Source organism: Ornithodoros turicata, chromosome 2 (genome assembly GCF_037126465.1).
Source record: "Ornithodoros turicata isolate Travis chromosome 2, ASM3712646v1, whole genome shotgun sequence".
Taxonomy (NCBI): Eukaryota; Metazoa; Arthropoda; class Arachnida; order Ixodida; family Argasidae; genus Ornithodoros; species Ornithodoros turicata.
This window is the reverse complement of record NC_088202.1, coordinates 110,409,869-110,431,053: the sequence shown is the minus strand read 5'-3', so window position 1 is coordinate 110,431,053 and position 21,185 is coordinate 110,409,869. Positions and strand designations below refer to the sequence as shown.

The 21,185-nt window shown below is 47.2% G+C and overlaps 2 protein-coding genes across 2 annotated transcripts; one reads left to right on the top strand and one right to left on the bottom strand.

The window, feature by feature from the left end:
- The first annotated feature begins 8,627 nt into the window (after window positions 1-8,627).
- Window positions 8,628-11,525, top strand: LOC135385950 (huntingtin-interacting protein K-like). The gene is made up of 3 exons (XM_064615601.1): window positions 8,628-8,910; window positions 9,276-9,383; window positions 11,385-11,525. Exons 1-3 carry the CDS (start codon window positions 8,764-8,766, stop codon window positions 11,478-11,480), a joined length of 351 nt encoding a protein of 116 aa, XP_064471671.1. The 5' UTR covers window positions 8,628-8,763; the 3' UTR covers window positions 11,481-11,525.
- A 53-nt stretch (window positions 11,526-11,578) lies between these two features.
- On the bottom strand, window positions 11,579-20,679 carry LOC135385949 (angiotensin-converting enzyme-like). Its single transcript, XM_064615600.1, has 15 exons — window positions 20,443-20,679; window positions 20,304-20,363; window positions 19,968-20,190; window positions 19,272-19,430; window positions 18,432-18,540; window positions 18,175-18,318; window positions 17,699-17,890; window positions 17,484-17,581; window positions 16,941-17,110; window positions 16,744-16,868; window positions 16,556-16,654; window positions 12,398-12,542; window positions 12,223-12,321; window positions 12,013-12,135; window positions 11,579-11,896 (listed from the first exon to the last, which is right to left on the bottom strand). Exons 3-15 carry the CDS (start codon window positions 20,187-20,189, stop codon window positions 11,686-11,688), a joined length of 1,896 nt encoding a protein of 631 aa, XP_064471670.1. The 5' UTR covers window position 20,190; window positions 20,304-20,363; window positions 20,443-20,679; the 3' UTR covers window positions 11,579-11,685.
- Window positions 20,680-21,185: the final 506 nt, after the last annotated feature.

The window sequence follows — 21,185 nt, the reverse complement described above, 5'->3', positions numbered from 1 at the left end:
AGAGTGAATGATAGTCCTCCAAATCACTAGTCCTTCCAAAGTTGGAATATGTAGCGTCCGTGTTAGATAGTGATCACAGCACAATCTGGAACTCAATAAAAACAGTACAACGCACACTCTTAAAAATGAACTTCACCGCATAGCACGCTTCTAGCCAACCATTATCTCGAATGATATCGTTATCTACCCTAATCTGTTGAAAACAGGGGGCGTACGCCTTTTCTGTGACAATTATGAACAGCATAAGTGTCACAGAAATGGCGTACGCCCCCCGTTTTCAACAAATCAGGGCAGATAACGATATCATTCGAGATAATGGTTGGCTAGGAGCGTGCTATGCGGTGAAGTTCATTTTTAAGAGTGCAGGGAAGTCCGATTCATATTTGGTAATTACAACCGCACCGCCTGCGCCACTGCCATGAAACATAATCATGCCTACCTCCTTTGCGCTCGCTGAGCAATAACTCGCCTGTGTTTATCTCACAAAATTTATTATCCTAATTTATAATAATTATCTTAGAGCAGGGTCTGTCTTCCCCTTTCTGGACACCATACACTCTTAGAAATGAACCTCACCGCATAACACGCTCCTAGCCAACCATCATCTCGAATTATATCGTTATCTGCTCTGATTTGTTGAAAACGGGAAGTGTACGCCTTTTTGTGACAATTATGAACAGTATGATAAGTGTCACAAAAAAGGCGTACGCCTCTCGTTTTCAACAAATCAGGGCAGATAGCGATATCATTCGAGATAATGGTTGGCTAGGAGCGTGCTATGCGGTGAAGTTCATTTTTAAGAGTGTAGGGCTTCGATCCTTATTGTGAAGGGGCTCATTATTATTAGTAACTATAGTAACGATACGTCGAGACCAAAGCCGTCCCTGTAGACACTGCGGACCAGGTCTCCCACTTTTTCCTCCACCGCATAGTCCTTCGACACGGTGCGCCTCGTACCCTTCTCAGTGACCGCGGTACCCCTTTCTTGTCCGCTGTCGTTCGTTCCCTCCTTGACGCCTGCAGCACGGTCCATGCCCTCACGACGTCCTACCACCCACAAACGAATGGTTTAACTGAGCGCTTCAACCACACACTCGCCGATATGATCTCGATGTACGTCTCCTGCGACCACGCCAACTGGGACATGGTGTTACCATACATCACTTATGCCTACAACACCGCACGACAGCGCACTAACGGCAATAGCCCTTACTATCTTCTCTACTCCAGCCAACCTACAACTCTTTTAGATACCCTGCTGCCTTGTCCTCCCGAGGGCGTTCCGCCTGTCCTGGTGGCCGACGCCGTCGCTAACGCTGAAGAAGCTCGTCAGTTGGCTCACCTACGCACATTCGCTTCGCAAGACGAGGACCGTTCCCGGTATGACGCCCGCCACCGCGCTGTGGAATACAGCGTCGGAGATGAAGTTCTCCTGTGGACACCAACTCGTCTGCCTGGCCGTTCCACGAAACTCTTGAAGCGCTACGTTGGCCCGTATCGCGTGACTAGGCAGCTCTACCATCTCAACTACGAGGTCACACCCCTTGTACCGCCACCTGACAGCCGCTCACGTGGAACAGAAGTTGTTCACGTATTGCGTTAAGCCTTTCGTCCGGCCGGCCGAACCCCCAGCCCAGCCTTCCGAAGGAGGGGGAGGGGGGGTAATGTCGTGAAGATAATGAAGACTATGCCCTGATCGTGGTCGCATCTGAATGATCGCGCGTGCCTGCTTCTTCTTGCTAGTCAGAATAAACATCTCGGTTGTCCCGCTGAGTTGCTCCCTCTTAATCCCCGACAGTATGGACACATATTTATGGGTATATGCATTGGTAGTCGAGCTATATTGGGCGATTTCAGAAGCTAAGAAGGGGCGTTGCAAATAAAAAAAAAGCAGAGGGGGGGGGGGACGATTTCACACCTGTCGTGCAGCAAGCCTACGGCGGTAGCCGAGGTAGAAATTCATATAATTTCTTCTTTGAGAACCTCTTTAGCGTTATTGCATCTGAAGATACTGGATAAACTTCAGTACAAGTTCAGACAATAAGTTGTGACCCTACGTGTTTATTTGTATGGATAAAACGGACGCACGATGTAGATTTCAGTGACGAAGCTATGTGTGTGCAAAGAGGACTAAAGGAGTACAAGAATCCGTCATAAACATGATATTGCAAATGGCGGGAGTCAGAGAAGTACACGTATATAGCGTTCGCTAGCAAGCCAGGATTTTGTGAGGAGTCAAATAACCATCCTCTCGGCGTATCACTTACAGGTGACGACGCGAGTGGCTGTTCTCCTTTCGCACTGTTAGATACATTATAAATACGGTGGTAGCTTGTGTGCAGTTTGTTTCCATTCGCTTCGGTCGTGCCCCAGAAAGGTTCCACATTATTTGCACTTCGAAAATTAGCCCTTCTAATTACGGCGGTCGCCACGCAAGCTACGGTTCCATTTGAGAATGCAGAACGGGCGGCGTGGTATCACGTCTGATACTTCCAAGACCACCACTGGCGGCGCTGTCGCGACGGAGCAGCGCCCCCCCCCCTCCCCTTTAGGTGTCGCACGGTCCCTACAACTTGACCGACCACGGCTCCCTCAACAGTCTTGTTATCGGACCGTGCTCGACATTTGATTGTTGGCATTTGAGATTGACGCCGAGATTGCAGGACCAGGTTGCCGTGGCTGAGGATCATACAAAGAGTAGAGCCAGCACATGTCGTCTCCATCAGTTGGTTCAACCCGCAACTCAACTCGACAATTTCCCCGCACAACACTTTTGCTTTTCTCTTGCGCTTCGAAAGCAAGCTCTAGTTTACAGTCGCTTTCAAAGTCGGAGCTACTCTACTGCCTAGATGCACTTGGGGTTTACAAGCATCAGTGGCAACACACAATAAGTTACCTGCGGGGAATCCGCTGAATGGATCCGGCAAACCTCAAGCGACACCTTGCGACGAAACAATATATAAATATAATACTATAGTTAAACGATTAAATAATCAGTTATATACAGAACAAAAATTTGCTACCTCGCGCTTCAAGAGTTTCGTGGAACGGCCAGGCAGACGAGTTGGTGTCCACAGGAGAACTTCATCTCCGACGCTGTATTCCACAGCGCGGTGGCGAGCGTCATACCGGGAACGGTCTTCGTCTTGCGAAGCGAATGTGCGTAGGTGAGCCAACTGACGAGCTTCTTCAGCGTTAGCGACGGCGTCGGCCACCAGGACAGGCGGAACGGCCTCGGGAGGACAAGGCAGCAGGGTATCTAAAAGAGTTGTAGGTTGGCTGGAGTAGAGAAGATAGTAAGGGCTATTGCCGGTAGTGCGCTGTCGTGCGGTGTTGTAGGCATAAGTGATGTATGGTAACACCATGTCCCAGTTGGCGTGGTCGCAGGAGACGTACATCGAGATCATATCGGCGAGTGTGTGGTTGAAGCGCTCAGTTAAACCATTCGTTTGTGGGTGGTAGGACGTCGTGAGGGCATGGACCGTGCTGCACGCGTCAAGGAGGGAACGAACGACAGCGGACAAGAAAGGGGTACCGCGGTCACTGAGAAGGGTACGAGGCGCACCGTGTCGAAGGACTATGCGGTGGAGGAAAAAATGGGAGACCTGGTCCGCAGTGTCTACAGGGACGGCTTTGGTCTCGACGTATCGTGTCAAATGATCTACAGCAACCAATATCCACCGGTTTCCAAGAGTAGAAGGCGGGAAGGGTCCCAGAAAGTCAATCTCGAGCCGGCCAAACGGTTGAGACGGTGGGGCAAGTGGTTGGAGGTGCCCGGGAGGGAGTCCGGTAGGGTGCGCAAGAGCGAACGTGTTTCCAAACGGAGCGATACATGCCGCACCAGAAAAAGCGATCGATGAGGCGGGAATACGTCTTGAGAAACCCGAGGTGGCCAGCAGTGGGGTCATCATGGCACGTGCGAATGATGTCAGTTTGCAGAGATGCCGGCACAACAAGCAGCCAACGGTTGCCATCGGGGCGATAGTTCTTGCGATAGAGAATGGAGGCGTGCAAGGTGTACAGCTTGGCTTTTCGCTGGAGGCGTCGTGGTGCCGGTCGATCTGGGTCCTCTAGCAGTTGTATGAGAGGGAGGAGAAGAGGATCGCGACGCTGTTCAATGTCAAGGACCACAGTGGAGAGAGGGCAAGTCATGTACAGAGCGGAGGTGACGGGATCGTCATGGGTATCTGGATGTAGGCGAGAAAGAGCGTCCGCGTCGGAGTGTTGTCGGCCAGACTTGTAGGAAATAGTAATGTCGTATTCTTGCAGCTTGAGCATCCAGCGGCCAAGGCGGCCTCCGGGATTCTTCAGATTGGAGAGCCAACATAGGGAATGGTGATCTGTCACGACACTAAAAGGTCTTCCGTAGATATAGGGACGAAATTTGGAGATTGCCCAAACAACGGCCAAGCATTCTTTCTCGGTGGTAGAATAGTCTCTGGTCAAGAGAGAGTACGGCTGGCGTAGGCGATGACACGTTCCACACCGTTAACTTTTTGGACGAGGACAGCCCCCAATCAGGGCTGGGCAGTATTACAAATACATTGTATTATAATACCGTTACTGTAATACTTTAGAGTATTTGTATTTCGTATTATAATACAAAGAAATCGAGTATTACTTGCATTGTATTACTGCAAAACTCGTAATGCTTATGACATGTCTTGCCTGAGGTGATGGGTCTTACACGTGTATGCTTTCGGTACCATTCCAGTCCTACGAACACGACCTAGTTCTGCCAACAGAGGATCACACTTCAACGTGCAACAGAGGGACGATTACAGGAGCTGGCTGACTCAAATTTCTGAGAAACTTCTCCACTCTGGGTGAACAACCCGGAGCCCTTAGGGGGTCATATCATAGAATAGAGCCAGGGTCGGTGCGTCAGAAAGCAAGGCAGAAAAAAGGGGATTATAGACACACACACCTGCGTCCCGCGAGAGAGCGCCCTGAGAGCTGTGCACTGTGCCGTGCTAAGTTGGAAGTCCTGAAGTACCTCGATGACAAGCGCGTAGACTTGTCCATGTTGGTTGGACGACTACCCATCAGTGTTTTCTTAAAGTTCAACACTAATTTATGTTCGTCCGCGTCGGTTGAACGATTGTTTTAGTTTGCGAACCTGCAACTCAGACCAAACAGACGATCGTTAGAAGATGCCGTATTTGAAAAGATGTTCCTTCTTAAGTGCAATCAACTGAAATAAACATGTGTTGACCGGACCGGTGGCTTCAGAAATATGTCTGGGATTCCTTTTCTAATAACTGTCTGTCACGGCACAAAAGTATTACTAGTGTATTACTTGAGTAATACAGGGAAGTAATAGTACTATGTATTATAATACTTGAAAATAAAATGTATTACGTATTAGTATCATAATACAATTTTTCAGCAAGTATTATTGTATTTGTATTATAATACAAATTTTGAGTATTCCTGCCCAGCCCTGCCCCCAATCCCGTGTCGCTAGCGTCGGTATGGAGTTCAGTCCAGGCACCTTCAATGAAAAACCCCAGTACAGGGTCCGTCGTAAGATGTTGCTTAAGGACGAGGAACGAGTGCTCTGCAGCCTCCGTCCAATGGTATCGGGCGTCTTTCTTGAGCAGGCTGTACAGCGGTTCGGCGATGTCAGCAAAGTGAGGTATAAAATGGCGGAAGTATGAGCATAATCCAAGGAAGGCGCGCAACTGTTTAAGTGACGTGGGACATGGAAACGTCTGGGCGGCTTCGACTTTCTTGGGGTCTGGATGTATACCGTGACGGTCGACGACATGTCCCAAAACGGTGATGCGGCGACTACCAAAGAGGCACTTCGAGTTTAGCTGGAGGCCAGCACAGCGGAATCGGGAGAGGACCTCAAGCAACCGGTCCACATGATCCCGAAACGTGGAAGAGAAGATAACAACGTCGTCTAGGTAGCAAAGACACATGTGCCACTTGAGGCCCTGGAGGATGGTATCCATCATTCTTTCGAAAGTTGCAGGCGCATTTGACAGTCCGAACGGCATTACCGTGAACTCAAATAGACCGTCCGGGGTAATAAATGCTGTATTTTCACGGTCAGGTCATGCAACGGGGACCTGCCAGTAGCCACTCCGCAGGTCTAAACAAGAGAAATACTCAGACCCGTTCAAACAGTCCAGAAGGTCATCGATACGTGGTAAGGGGTACACGTCTTTCTTCGTAATTTTGTTCAGTCTGCGGAAATCGATACAGAATCGCCACGTGCCGTCTTTTTTTTCTTCACTAGAACAACTGGCGAGGACCAAGGGCTCGACGATGGTTGCACTACGCCACGTTTAAGCATATCAGAGACGTGCGTCTGGATTATGTTGCGTTCCGACGACGAGACTCTGTATGGACGGCTGTGAATCGGGGCGGAGTCTCCCGTGTTTATAGTATGTTCGACGGTGTGTGTGACGGGAAGACGGGAGGTGGGAGCGCCGGCATCAAAAATGTCTTGGAAATCTTGTAGGATAGATAACTGTTGCTGCTTTTCACAATCCGAGAGATCGTCGGCGATGGTCTTGTGAATCCACTCGGGTGAGGCGCGAGAGCCGGAAGTGCTCACAGTGTGTGGAGGGCTGTCCTGAGCCCCTTTTCACGCCATCAGATGTGATGGGGGTTGCGGTAGCGGCACACATGGCTTCTGGGAGGAGTTGCTTGTCCGAAGAGGTATTCAGAATCCAAACAAGCGTTTCGCCGGATGTACATACATGACTTGGTGGCTCCAGTGTCGACGAGTGCAAGAACAGGGTGATTGTCAATGTTAATGGCGACGTAGTTAGAGCGTAAGAGACGAAGGCGGCTGACGTCAAGTGGGTCGGGAGGGTTTATCGGCGGGGACGCGTGTGCAGCCTGCACCTCCACGCTACCGCAGGCTGCGTGGGTCAGTTTGGGCCGGCGGGAACAAGGGGCGACGAGGACCGGCGGCGGCGAGGATACGGTGACGGCGATCGAGAACGACGTGGTCCACCTTCGTAGCCGCTAGCAGACTGTCGTGGAAACGGGCGCGAATCCATAAAAGGGGCGAGAGGTACGGGGATCGATGCCCCGCACCTCCACCAGTTATGTCGGGGATTAAGAGGGAGCAACTCAGCGGGACAACCGAGCGGTTTATTCTGACCAGCAAGAAGAAGCAGGCACGCGCGATCATTCAGATGCGAGCACGATCAGGGCATCGTCTTCATTATCTTCACGACAATATACATATACCCCCTTCCCCCTTGGAAGCTCTGCCCCCCCCCCCAGAGGTCGATTTCTGCGGAAATTATTGTATACAGCAGAATAACGTTCTTGTTCCTCCTCTTCCGTGAACTACTGCGGTATATATATTGGTAACATCTCTCATTCCTCTGTCATCACGAATTCTGTTTTCACTAAAATCCTGGATATCGTAGGAAATTTCGGTACAAGACATTTTGGTACCTAGGACATTCTGGTACGGACATCTCGGTACACGGACTTGTATCGACGTCCGTGTACCGAAGCGGCCTGTACCGAAACGTCTGCATACCGTTTTGGCTAGGACGAAGTGGATTGTGAGGGAGTGTATTAAATTATTGAGACTTTAATGTTGAGTGCTGCATACCGAGGGTTGTAATAATAGATGAGAGGCTGTCTACACTATCTTCATCTGTCTCAAGCAGCTTTGATTGTTCATTTTTGCAATCGCTCAATCCTTGGTGACAATGATGCAAACGAAAAACTCGTAAAAAGTCGGAAGTTTTTTACCCTGAATTTGCCAATTTCCGAATATTTGATGTCCGGATTACACCTTCACCCGGACACCGGATGCAAGCCTTGAATTTCCGAACTGTTTGGGTGAAATCCGGACAGGTGGCTCACTATGAAACTCTTGAATATCTTTACATTATTGCGGGCCTTGTTACCGTCTTGGTTCAGTATTGGGTTGAGGATACGAGTTTCTCTCAATGGCCAGAACGGTGCATTGAAGCGCCACACAGACTTGATCTTGTTCCGTCGCCTTGCGCCGTTTCCGGTCGAGGAGCTCCTCTTCTGTGGGTTGTGGCCGCTTGCGAGGTCCCATCTCATCTGACACAACCACGACCATCTCTATAATAGAGATATTATAGAGATGGTCGTGGACACAACGAGCGCTTCAAGCTCGAGTTTTATAAACGGCTTACGACGCAATCATTGACGTCAGCGCCACTGCAGCGCACCACTTACAAAATTGGTCTTGAACGATTGGAAATGGTCCGCATGCAATCGGGTGCGATTGTGAAGGAGTGCGTACTGCCGTTCCGTTTTGTTACGAGGCCAGAAAACGTACCACTTTTTCGGTGTTAGTAGCTGAAGAATGGTTCGCCTAAAAATCATAAGCAATTGAAATTACTGTGTATCAATACACGAAACTGAGACGCTCTCTCTCTGCCAGATGCGAGCTACACCAAGTTGTGATCCAACTTAGATGTTATATGAGTTCACGATTTCTACGACACCTTTTACATATTCTGTGAGATTTATCTGTTTTATCTGTAACGTTACAACTTTCCCAGACAGGTGACAGATAGATCTAGCATCAATATTCACGCGAGCGACGCGAAGCCAAGGAGATTCTTCGTATCGTTAATTCCCACTTACTCCGCGTGGCGGACGCTTGTTCTTGTTCCTTGCGAAGGAAAGATGGCGGCGTCCTTTTGAGATTGCTCGTGCTCAGTTCGGCTCGTCAGTTTTCCTGAGCGTATGCCCGTTATTCTAACGTGTTCGTACATTTGAAACCGCCTGTTGAAGCATCAGACAATGGCAGACGATACAGAGGACACTGGAGGTGACGAAGATCAGAAGCCGCAGAAGAAAGTTGCCAAGCATGACAGTGGTGCTGCAGACTTGGAAAAAGTGACCGACTATGCAGAGGACAAAGAAATACGCACACAAGACATCATGGGTGTATGTACCAGTTTGTGACCTTACTTACACGTAACACATCATGTTCGCCTTCTGAATAGTGTAACCCGCAGCACAAGTGTGATGGCGCGGCGCGAGCAATGAATACAGCACATGTGTTGCATATTTATGAAGAAGCGCGTTCTGAGGTTTACGCAGTGCCTTGCAGAATTACCCTAAACCCTGAAAATGTGTGCTTGTATTAGCCAAAGTTTACCTGTTCCAGAAATTAGGAAGGGGGCAAACCCTCTTGGATAATTCTTGCACATCCCGATTCTTAAGACCCGCATAAATCACTGAGGGGGTACCTGTGCCTGAACAATGGAAGCCGTATTTTTACAGGTCCTTACTACTCTTTTCTCTGTTAGGCCATGTCTGTTATCGGCGAAAGGCATTCCAAGGAGACTGCAGAAAAAGCTGCAAGACAAAAGGAGCTTGCAAAAGTTACAATTAGAAAAGAAGATGTGGAACTTATTGTAAGTACCATTTCTATAGCATATAGTAGAATTCTTGAATACAGAGATAAGAAGTGGAACACAAGGCTCTTTCGAGCACATGTTTCAAGTAACTGTCACCACATTGGTTCACTACGCCAAAAGCAGTTGAAAGATTAAAGGAGAAGGTATCAAATGTGTGGCGAATGAACGCACTGAATCCAGTTGAGCACAGGAGTGGTAAGCAAGCGAGCTGGTGTGTACGTGAGGAAGGTAGCATCTCCTTGAGGCTGAGGAGTGGGGACGAAGACGACATGGATATTGGAACAACAGGACGGGGCAGACTCATGAAGTGTTTTGCGGCCGTCTTTTCACATCCCCCTCTCGCTGTCACCCTCTCTCAATAGATGCCAGGCTGTTCCTCAAAACATGGAGCACCCCACTCTGTCCCCAGGAGTGGGTGTGAGGGGAAATGGTGATGCCATTTTTCAACCTACGTTATCGCTAAAACGCCACCCGAAAGCTGATTGCAAAGCTTCCAGACCTTCCAAAAACCATGCAGATAACAAAGATAAAATAACTGATTCCGCGGCTCGATAAGTGGGGCACATTTTTAGAGGCTTTAACAAAACTAAAAAATAGCAGTATCACCGCGTCATATCCTAGCGGCTGTCTGGTGAGACATAATCAGCGTTCGTCAGAGCATAGCCAGCGCCATATAAACCTCTACCCGAAACAGATCGGAAGGGGGAGAACTGGGTTCCACAAATGGGCAATTGTTCGCTGAAAGGAAAGTAGGACCGAAAGTCGCGTCTCTTTCAGAGACTATCGTAATCCCCTCAAGACCGTGGCTTTCGGGCGCGACCTTGTTCGCCACTAGCTTTGAACGTAGTTCAACACTACCGAACTCGTGGCGCTGTCGAACACTATGACGTCATTTGTTTACAAACAGATAGAGGTCTATTGGTCCAATCTATTTAAAAAGGACCATCTTCAGTGCTCTCAGGGCCACAAAACATGCGCAGAAGCATTGTGGAAAAGGTCCATTTCGCGCAATGCTCGAAAGTTGTGCATTTTCGCATATTTTTTGCTAGAGCAGACAAAAGCCCTGCTGTTTCAATTCTAGCGGACGAGACTCATCAGGGTTGAGGACTACAACTTTGCAGTTCCGTGGTCAACCTATTTTCATGAAGTATAAAGATTAATTATGAAAGTTAATTAACGGCTGCACTAATTACTGATGCACCACTACCTTTGAGTAGGCCCCATTCAGAATAGATATATTCAATGACTTCCGAAAGAAACACAAATCATGAATTTAGGAAAATTCTGATCAGTCTTACGTGATGCACCCTGTATATACTGTCATTGTTTGATGGAAAAAATAAGGTTTATATTTGGTCGCATGAACATTCCATTTATTATACCCTAATTGTTAAAGAAGCACCGAGGATCTTGTCCTTTGCTGCTTATGCAACGAATAAATTGAGTGTGTGGGAGGCCTCTGCTTTGCACACCTTCTAAAAATCCTCCACTTTTGGAAAGAGTGTATCAGAGAATGAGGAAAGGAGCAGGGTACGTTGTGACATAGCCTATTCCCCTGACATGTGACTTGTGGCATAGACTGGCGCAGCTCAAACAGGTATAAGCATTGCGTGAGCTAAGAAGAAAGGCACAGGGGCTTGCCAACATCACACAAAGTTTGTGCTGGCTGTCTGCAGCTGCTTTCTCCAACTGTTTTTGTAAATTCGATTGTGCAGTGACATTACGCTGCACAGCTAACATATTCTGCATGGTGAATCTTGATGGGGACAGCTCAACCAATGAGACAGGGTTCTGAACCGTGCTCCTCATTGCTCCTTCAAGGGATAATACATCAGCATTATATGGGTGTCTTTATTGTTTTTATGCAACCTGCCTGCTTAAAATGTTGATATTTTCCCCATGTCCTAGTGCAATATATTGTGAAGCGTGTTACCCATGCACTGTATGTGCCTGATTGTGCATTTGTCACACTCACTGGTCTATTTTTTCCATTTACAGATGCATGAAATGGAAATCCCTCGGCATATAGCTGAGCTAAAATTGCGGGAACATCAAGGAAACGTGGTTGAAGCACTTATTGAGCTTACAAATTGAATAACTGCTAAAATTTGATTGTTTTTAATAAATTTTGTAACTTGCTCCTATGCATATGCATCAGTCATACGCTTTCAAGCCCTGAAGCATAGTTGCGCTCTGTGGAACAACATTTTTTATTGCTATGGTGTGAAACACAAAATATACCCAAATGAGATCTAGCTCGAATAACATGGACATGTCTACACAGGGAACTTGGTAGCATTCACACGTGGTGACTCTGGAGACTGGGGCACACAGTTGGGTCAGAACTTTTCCATCCGATTGTCTCCCCTTCGTTTTCTTTTCGAAGCCACTGCATCAGTGGCTCAAAATACTCAAGCATGGGTCTGGCATCCATTTTATTTGTCTTCCCTTTGGTCACTAGGCTGAGCACATCTGGCCACGGAACTGATTTTCCTAGCTGCAACATCTCGCTGAAGAAATAAAAGATATTGTTGAGGAACATTGGGGGAAAATATGGCCCACACTGACCATATGAAAATTTTGAACACAGTGACCCATTCAACAATTACAGGAAAAGACACTGCACCTGAACAGTTTTCCTGCTTCTTTGGATTGGTAGAAATCACAGGTATGCAGAGGGCCGTCGTGATGAGCTTCCTCACACAGGGATTTGTAGAACTGAAACTGCAGGATGGTGCTCACAAAGTACCTGCAATTTTTGATGATTATCTGGATATCTATACCAGCAGCCCCACTATCATAGTCTACTGTGGATCACAGAGAATTCTAAGATCACCTTATGTAGGGTACACTTGCAGATATGTGGTACTTGGATGGTGGATCAAAATCATCAGAAGTTCTCTTCACCCCAGGACAGATGCCCTGGTACTTGAATCTGGACATCATAGTAAAACCTGCTGATGACACTGCATCGGGTGCAAACTGCATCGATGCAGGCCGCTATCACTTACAGCAGTTCCCACCACTTCTCATTGAGCTCCTCAGTAGCGTAAACTCCACGAAATACGTTCCATCGCCACAGGTCGTAGATGTACTCAGCAGGCAAAGTGGCTATCTTGCTAAGTGCAATGCTGTACAGGTAGTTAATGTCAGATTCTGCAGAAAAGGAAACTGAGTTGTACGTGGCAGCAGCAGGTCTTCAACATCATCCGTCTATGGTGCGACTACAGAGCGACTTGTTTGCTTATATGTGTACCGGTTGGGGGAGAGGAGGGAGATTCTGCGCCTGGACAGAATTAATCTGGACTTGTCTTTTGCCTGAAAGCGCCCATGATGAACCCATCGACGTCACACTCACACATGCCCAACTGTTGCGTGCGTGAGAAAGCTACCGACGGATCACGGCATTAAGTGGAGCGATTAGTTTCAGTTTCTGAGTAGCTGTTTTCTTTCGCCAAGCACTGCAGTCGAAGAGTAACAGGAACTTCTGCCCACTTTTGAAGAAATCCACCTACACTAATTTCCGTTACAAGCTAATGCATAAAGGCATTACAGAAAATTCTATAATCGAATACTTGGAGACTTGTGGAATCCACTCTGTGAAATTATTGGGTAGCAGTACTTAAATTTCCCGTGAAACCCTTCACGTCGTCGCTATTATGATCTTGAAGACGCAAGTAAGTGACATGTAGCATTTTTTTGAAAACTTGAAACTTGTTTCATTTATCGATTGATCAAAATAATTCCAAGCGCTGTAATGACACTTACTGGGACGAGACAAAGTGGAGATGCAATCTATGGATTACGGAGAAGCGCAACGTAAAGCTTTGTTCACTCATCAAGCCGCCTAGCAAGAACAGCAATGCAGAATATATATTTCCCCTGCGCAGTGTCTTGTCACTGAATTTCCAACGCCGCGGCCCAAAAAGTAGCCAAGAGCGGTGCAGCATGATTTTGGAGGCCCGGTCGAATCTCCTGACGTAGCGTAATCAGATCCAGATGTGACCAAGCAGCGGCACATCGGGCAGCCACGAGGTATCATTTTCCGTTGAAAATTCGTCTGCTACGAATACAGCACTGCCGCTACTTGTGGCGGACTCTCCACGTCACCGAATGAGCTTCACTCATTCTCTTACGGGTCATCTGAACGAGTGGAGGGGTTTCTAAAGACCTCTCTTGCGCACTACAGGTAAGCTATGATCGTGGTTCTTAGGGCTGCATCGAAAATTGAAAAAAAAAAAAAAATGGAGGGGGGCCTTCACTGCTCCTCAAAACGCCTTGAGGAAGAAATTGCTGGGTTTTGCTGAAAGAAACCCTGGAATGAATAGAGTTGATTCTCGATTCACCAATATTCTTCTACTTAGCAAACTTCGGTACATCCATTGACAAGCAGGACGAATCCTCGATTCGCCAATATTCTTCTGCTTAACTTTGTTACATCCATCGGCAAGCAGGACAAATCCTCGGTACCCCCTTCAACAAATCGTTAGGGGTAAGATTAATCTTTTGGTAATATAATAATTTGGAGTAGATTTACACGTAGGCTGACTCAGCCTATTTGTGTGGCGACATGCTGCACGTGCCGCAGGGTAGGACTCCGGATAAGTTCGACCGCCGGGGTTCTTTTGAAATGCGCCAGAAATTTACGAAACGCGGTTAGCGGAAGCAATATTTACCTTCCCCTCCTTGCTACCGTCCACGACCGGGATCGAACCCGCGATCTTGAGCTCAGAAACCCAACAACAAGAAAGTTGTGAACAAGAAACAGGGTGTCCAAGCCAACGTGCACCGGGTTCTAAAATAAACGCGATGAGCCATAAGCGAATGAAAAACTTGAGAATATTGTGAGGATTAGCGTGTGCTGATCGCGTGTACTTTTTTTTCATGGCGGCCGGTTAATTAACTAGGCGTAATTAGCTAACTTTTAAATTATTTTTCATAGGGCCGACACGTGAATTGGAAAGTTGTAGAGCGTGGCTAGCAATACCCATCGCAATTGTTTACTAGAGCGTAGGCGTTGCTTGGTGTTTCTTTTTTTTTTTTTTTTTTTATTGTAATTAAGAACGCGCGCGAAATCCGAAAGTGTGACATAGGCGAAGCGCCGAAAAGTTTGGGAGTCGCCCCCTGGTGTTCACTGAACGAACCGTGTTGTGGGGGTACTCACGGGCAGTATTTGCGCATTGCATTGCGTGTCAAGACACGACATGTGTCAGAGGCTGTCCAGCGTTGATCTTTCCTGATAATGCATTACAAAATGATATATTTGTCCCAAGTAAGTCGCATTTTCATTCCAATATGACAGTTTATACCGTAAGTAACAAAGCCGAAAAAGAAATGAGGATCCCTACGAAGAGGCGACACAGTGGCGCCCGAGGGTCTCGCGCGCGTCTTGATTTGAGAGTTCTCTCAAGCGTATAGGAGAACTACTACATCCGTTATCTGCCGAGAAGCGACCTTCAGGTAATGGATGTAGTTGTTCCTTTGTACGCTTGAGAGCTCTGAAATCGAGGCGCGCGCGTAGGGGCTCTGGTCTCGTGTCACGTGCTACACTTTAGGATTTCGCATGTGTTATTTCTTACAAAAAAAGAAAAGAAAATATTCTCTCAAGGCGTACCTGTACTGTAGGAAGCAATTGCGATGAGTGTTTCTCGATACGCTCTACAACTTTCCAATTCACATCTCGGCCTAATTAAATAAAGAGCCACCATGGAAAATACAGGTGATTAGAACACGCGGCTCTTGACAATATTCTGCAGTTTTCATTCGCTCACGACGCACCGTGTTTTTTTAGACCCCGCTGCATGTTGGACACACTGTATAATACCTCAACCATTCCATTTTCTACCTTTTTCGTCGTCTCGTCGATCGTGCCTTCGGCGTAACGCATTGTAGCTTAGATGTTGTTCTATAAAAGTAAATCAACAGCACATTTGGCTCGGTAGCTTTCACTGTCGTTTTCTGTACAACCCTGACAAGCCCCGACAAATACTTCAAGATTGTCAAAACTTGCTTCTACACTGGCAGGAATGTTGTCCATTCCTGGTCAACTGGTTTCGCTTTGCGTTGCTTGATATGTCCATTTCAAACTCCAGTAGGACATTTATTTACCCGCTCTCCGTGCAGACACCCGAGTCACCCTTCTAGGTACGCATAGCAAATTGCCCTCGGTCATCGCAGACATTTGGTGCGTTGTTGACCTCCTGCCCGCATAGCGTTAATAAATCGAGGGAAAATACACTGGCAGTATGGCGTAGATGCAGTTCAGCTATGGCGAGACATACTCCATAGTGCAGAAGCCTGAGCTTGGGCATACACGGAAGGACGACACACGTAGTGTTGTGTTTGTTGCCACAGTTAGTAACACAGTGTTGATTTACACTTGTGTTAGTGTCGCTAGAGTCACTAAATAGGGAGCAGAGTAGTGACACTGAGCCACGCCGGCGAGTGAGCCCGCCATCTTGAGTCAGGCGCGGCTGCGTCGCCTGGCAATGGGATGACAATCTCCCTGTTCTCCGGTGTAGAACAACGCGCAGTCGAGCCAGCTCGCTATCCAAGAAACCGGTTTTGAATGGAGGGGACTCAACATGGACGGTGAGCCCTTGGAAGGAGAAACCACGCGACACGATCGGTCCAATCGCGCACACCGAACGGCGGCTCCGGCGCGGAAAAGGAATGCTATATTCTGTACCCTATTTAGTGACTCTAAGTATCGCTATTCTGTTTGTGCAGAGACTCAGGCTTTTGCGCTATGGAAGACACCCTGAGGTAATTCAGGTTAATGCCCACAGAATGCGCTCACTGTTCGGATATCGACCGCGTTCATAAAACGAGGGAGGAACACATGAAAAAAAAAATTAAGATGATGAGTGGGGAGTTTCATCAGCAGACCACATGGAAGATTTGACGCCGTATATATAGATAACACGTAGGCAGTATTGTATACTCCTTTTATGTTCAACGTGAGAAATGTCTCGTCCCACGAGGTATACGGTTCATAAGACGGGGAAACGCGTAAAGGGTAAACCGAGAGTTCACGGGCCGAGGGTTGACTTCACATCTTTGATATAGACATATGAGGAAATGCGTCTAGTTTTCCACATCCCCGCTAACAAAATACCTATGGCCATCGATCCCCATTGCTGCACGAGTACCGTACTTATATTCCGTACCTGCGTCGTCCGTCGAATTTTCGAGTAGGCCAATGCTCTTCAAATGTTTTGGAGTTGCCACGGCCAAAGCGATTGTGTCCCCAATAGCCTCGTGGAAACCTGTTGTGCAAACATACAGAGAACAGATGAGATAATAAGTTGTCATGCACAACTGTCCGTTATAAATATTAACACTGCAGAACACGTACCGGGATTGGCCCCAGCTCTGAAGTAGTATGGCTGTTTTGCGTACTGAAGAAAGTACTCAACATGTCCCATTTCGTGGTGTACTACAAGCAAGTCGTCCATCTTCACCTGGGTGCACTGTTTGATCCTGCATGTAAATCCAACAAGACATTGTAGTTGTCCATAATTCAACCTTAATCTCTGGTGGGAACTTCCGCACCTGACATCGTTGTTGGCGCAGAAGTCCCAGGCTGAAGCGTGACATATGACTTCTCTGTCCGTAGGCTTTTTGATGACAGATTTCTCCCAGAATGATTCTGGCATCGGTAACAAGCCCATTGAAGTAAAGAACTCCTCTGATAGCTTGAACATGTCCAGCTGTGTCATGTTCTACAAACATATCCCGTGCACGATTGTAAGAGGGAGAGTGAAACTACACTCTTCGCAAAGAGGGGCTGTTTTTATTACGGAATCATATGACAAAACTCTGCCATGTGTGAGCCTGGCACGTGAGCCATTGCACACTCCGAAGTCCTGACGGACGTAAAGGTAAATTGCTGTTACAGTTATTCATACTATAAATGGCAGCTGACTCTGCCTTTTGACACTGAATGGTACTTTTCGGATAAAGGCAAATGATGCAGATTATACCGTTCTTGCTTAGATTAGCCCAAAGCAAGTACTCGCGTCCAAAAAACTTTGTGGAACATTGGGTAAAGAAAACGAGCATAGCGTTGCGCATTTTTCTGCTGTGTCCACTTACTTTATTTTTCATGGTTTCTGTAACTTCAATTGTTGGCTTGTTTGGGTACGGCTGTGTTTCAGTGTTGAGGTGTGTCCACACCTGAGAGTGGATATGGCCTATAACATATACAAGAAAGAAAAATAAACAGTCAGACAGTGCAATAAGTGCAGCCTTGCGGCAGATCAAGACGCCATGTCTTGTTCTGCCCTTTCTCCCACGGATGGTACTTATACCTAGCAGATGTGCAGGAATGGGCCCATCTTTCAAGATGGTGTGCTCGCCGTAGGTGTGACGTAACTTTGTGCGAACGTAGGCATGGAGTTGCTCATAAAGGGGCCTTACTTGATTCCAAAGCTCTTCCAAATCCTTCTCGAGGTCTTTGTGTTCGTAGACGTCCAGCCACATCTCGCTGGCGTCCTTGAAACCTGTAACGCCATAACCAAATGCGATATTACGTGCAGCCTCCGGGCTTTTCAAATACATTTTTTCTTATGATTTATAGGTTCGCCCCCGCATGGAATGCCGATGGTACATGCTACAACGAGCTCTCAGTCTCTCGAAACCCCCTGCCACAAGATTCACTAGACCCATGACCCTTCTGCACATCCTGCCGCGACTGCATAAAAAAAATCGTGTTGCGTCCAAGCACACAGTCAGTGGTACATATCGGTATTCAGCTAGTTGGGTGATGCCTAGCAAAGTGACTTACCATTGAGGCGCGCAGCTTCGTTTTCAAGTTCAATGTACCTGAGGTACTTCTCTTTCACGGGCTTTCCTGCGACGGCTCTCCATTCATTCCACAAGTGTAACAGTTCCTCAGGGTTTTTTGACGTTTGCAACATGTTTTTTATAGCTGAAAGAAAAATAACGAATCAAGGTAACCATCACGTGAGTTTGTGTTTGCTTCCTGTATCTGAGCTGATCCGTTGTCCTGTCTGTGGATCGTTGTACTGTACCGGTACTTACTGGGTTCTAGGGAAACGTTGCATTCATCGTCCTCGTTCGTAACTCGAACAAATGGACATATCTTGGCGCCTCCGTGGTTCCCTGCCATGTCTGTTGTGAGTTTTATAAACTAAAAGTGGAAAACTTACACATTAGCCAGTGTATCATAGAATGGGCACATAGGCATGGGCATAAGTGAAGTGCACTCCGTAATTACAATCCATAGCCTTAGTGCAGATACACTGATGTCCGCAGTATTCACATTTTGGTGGGCGGAGACGTTGGTCTGGAACGTACGTGATTTTAGTCAAGGGGCATGTTGATGTCTTTGCGTTGCATTATAGTGTGGGGTCTGCTCTGCGGGGATACTGCAAACCTGTTGTTGGCCCATTCGCGACGCCCGGCACTTCCTATCCTAATCAATCACGGATGGAATAATTACGAATTGTTTAATTTCTAGCACTGGTATGAATTATCTGCAACCCTTTATATTAATTTTGCTGCTTCTCAAGCACCCTTAACTCCATACATATATTTCATTTCTTGCGCGGTGCGGCGAGCGGGCTTCGAGTGTTGCGTTTGTGCCACAGGCACTGGGGACAGCATGCTACATGCACTACCTAAGGTCGATTGAAGCACTTTGTAACGAAGACGATTGAGGGGACCCGGATCCCTTTCCTTCCTATATCTGCACCAGGGATGTTGTGCTGCATTTGACTGGGAGCTGGACAGCACTAAAACAACAGAACTGCTAAGATGCAATTAGTTGCATTTTGTGTGCAGGTACACTCACGCGTGTCTGCTCAAGGTCCGGATTCCGTCTTTGACTTGTCTTAGTTTATCTGCAACATTTCTTCTTACCTCGCTCAATTTTTCCTCTGGCAGGACGGAGGTCCCCAGCGTGGAAAACTCTTTGAACACTCTCCTGGTCACAGGATCCTTGAATGACTCCCAGTTGAACATCGTTGCGTTTGCCCAGATCTCCTTATCGAGGATGCTGGACTTGACGTTGTGATCGATCTATATTTATGAAGCGGGGAAGTGCGGAGCTTTTCAGGACAAATACTGCTTTATTTATACCAGTTCACTGCTGTACGTCATATATTCAACAATATCTATGTTAGAATTATGGCGTCAGAACTCCGGAGCTCCCTTTGTTGCACCCGAGCAGTGATGAAGTCACTTCTCGCAACAGTCCTAAAGGTACGTCGTGCTCAAGGGACAGCTGTTCCAATTAAGAGAAAGTGATTTGGCACGTGGGACGTTTCACAGTCCGCGCCCTCTGAGATTTTACTGCGGAGGAAAAATTGAATCAATTGGCCGACAATTGTAGCGTACGCTCCTAAATGTAGCTGTCTCGCGACGTCAAACCATACAAACCATCCACCATACAAATCATCGCGTTCCAAGAGCACTTGGCATGACAATTCCACACATGTTGTTCGGGGCTGCACATACGATATCTCACCTAGATCTGAAGTTCTGAAGCGCCATTCCTCATGTAGGGTGTTTACGATTTAGAACCCCTAGTTGCCTTTATATTCTGTTCACACTTACAGACTGATTCTTGTTGTACTCTGTCAAGTTTGTCGCGTAGTTCCAACTGGCCACCACAGTCCTGGTACACATGTCCGTCAGCACACCATTCAACTCCTTGAGGTACTCAACGGCCCGCTCTTCGTCGTCAATGATCCCAGTCACACAGCGGGCCTTAGCTGGCTCCACGCTTCTCAGGTGCTCCACAAGTAGAAAGACACCGACATACCACAAAGACTTCATCCTACACGCAAAACAGAACACGAGTCTACGACAAAGATTTCGCTGCTTATATAGCGATCGAACGCCGAATATAAATTTCGAACCGGTTGGTCGGTTCAATCGCCGATAACTTGCCTTCAAGCAGTTAGACGTTTGACGTGTAGGGCGTTACACTCGAGATGATTCCCAACGCGTCTGTGGACAAACCGCGTGATAAGAACAGCCCTGAGTGATGGCGAATCGATATCGCAGCTTATCCGATAATGATACTGACCTCTTCGTTGTTCGACTTCAATTTTCAGCTGTCGCGCGTTTCTTACGCCGAGTTCAACGCCGTCCGTGCGTATTTACGAGGAGGAGCCGAATGGCTTTGTAGAAGAAGCGCACCTGCTCAAAGGCAACCAAGCTAGTTTTGATGGTCCGAAGGCAATGTTGTAAAATCCTAAATGTTTTTGGTTTACAACGACAAGTCCGGTGCGAGTGCGGCGGCGTGCACTGCATGTGGAAACAGACCGCCTCAAGGACAGGTAGACTAAAGAATTAGGCAATTGTTTTTCCAACTGAAAATGCGTCTTCCCGTAACGCTCGAGATATTTGTTATGCAGTACCAGAGAACGACGTCGCGACGGGAGTCTTTATCTTCTTTTTCTTTTTATTACAAAAAATAAACGTCAATCAACCAATCCTTTATTTTATCTAAGGTGCCCATTAACAGCATGTAGCCTAGTAAACAGTGCACCCGCGACAATGAATATATTGAGATACAATGAGTAAAAAAAGCACACAAAACCAAAAGAACAGGTGAGGTTGACAAGTATAAGATAGTCATGAGCTAACGCAACATTCCGCATATCAGTTGAGTAAAGTCCTTGCTTTTAGTGAAGATATCAACAGCATCGTTGACAGCAACCAATTTGAAGTGACCAACGCATAGTGCTTGCAAGTGAAATGTTCTAGTGGAAATGGGAAGTGCAGCATGCCAAGGGTTTGACTCAACCAGATGGTGACCCTTGAAGG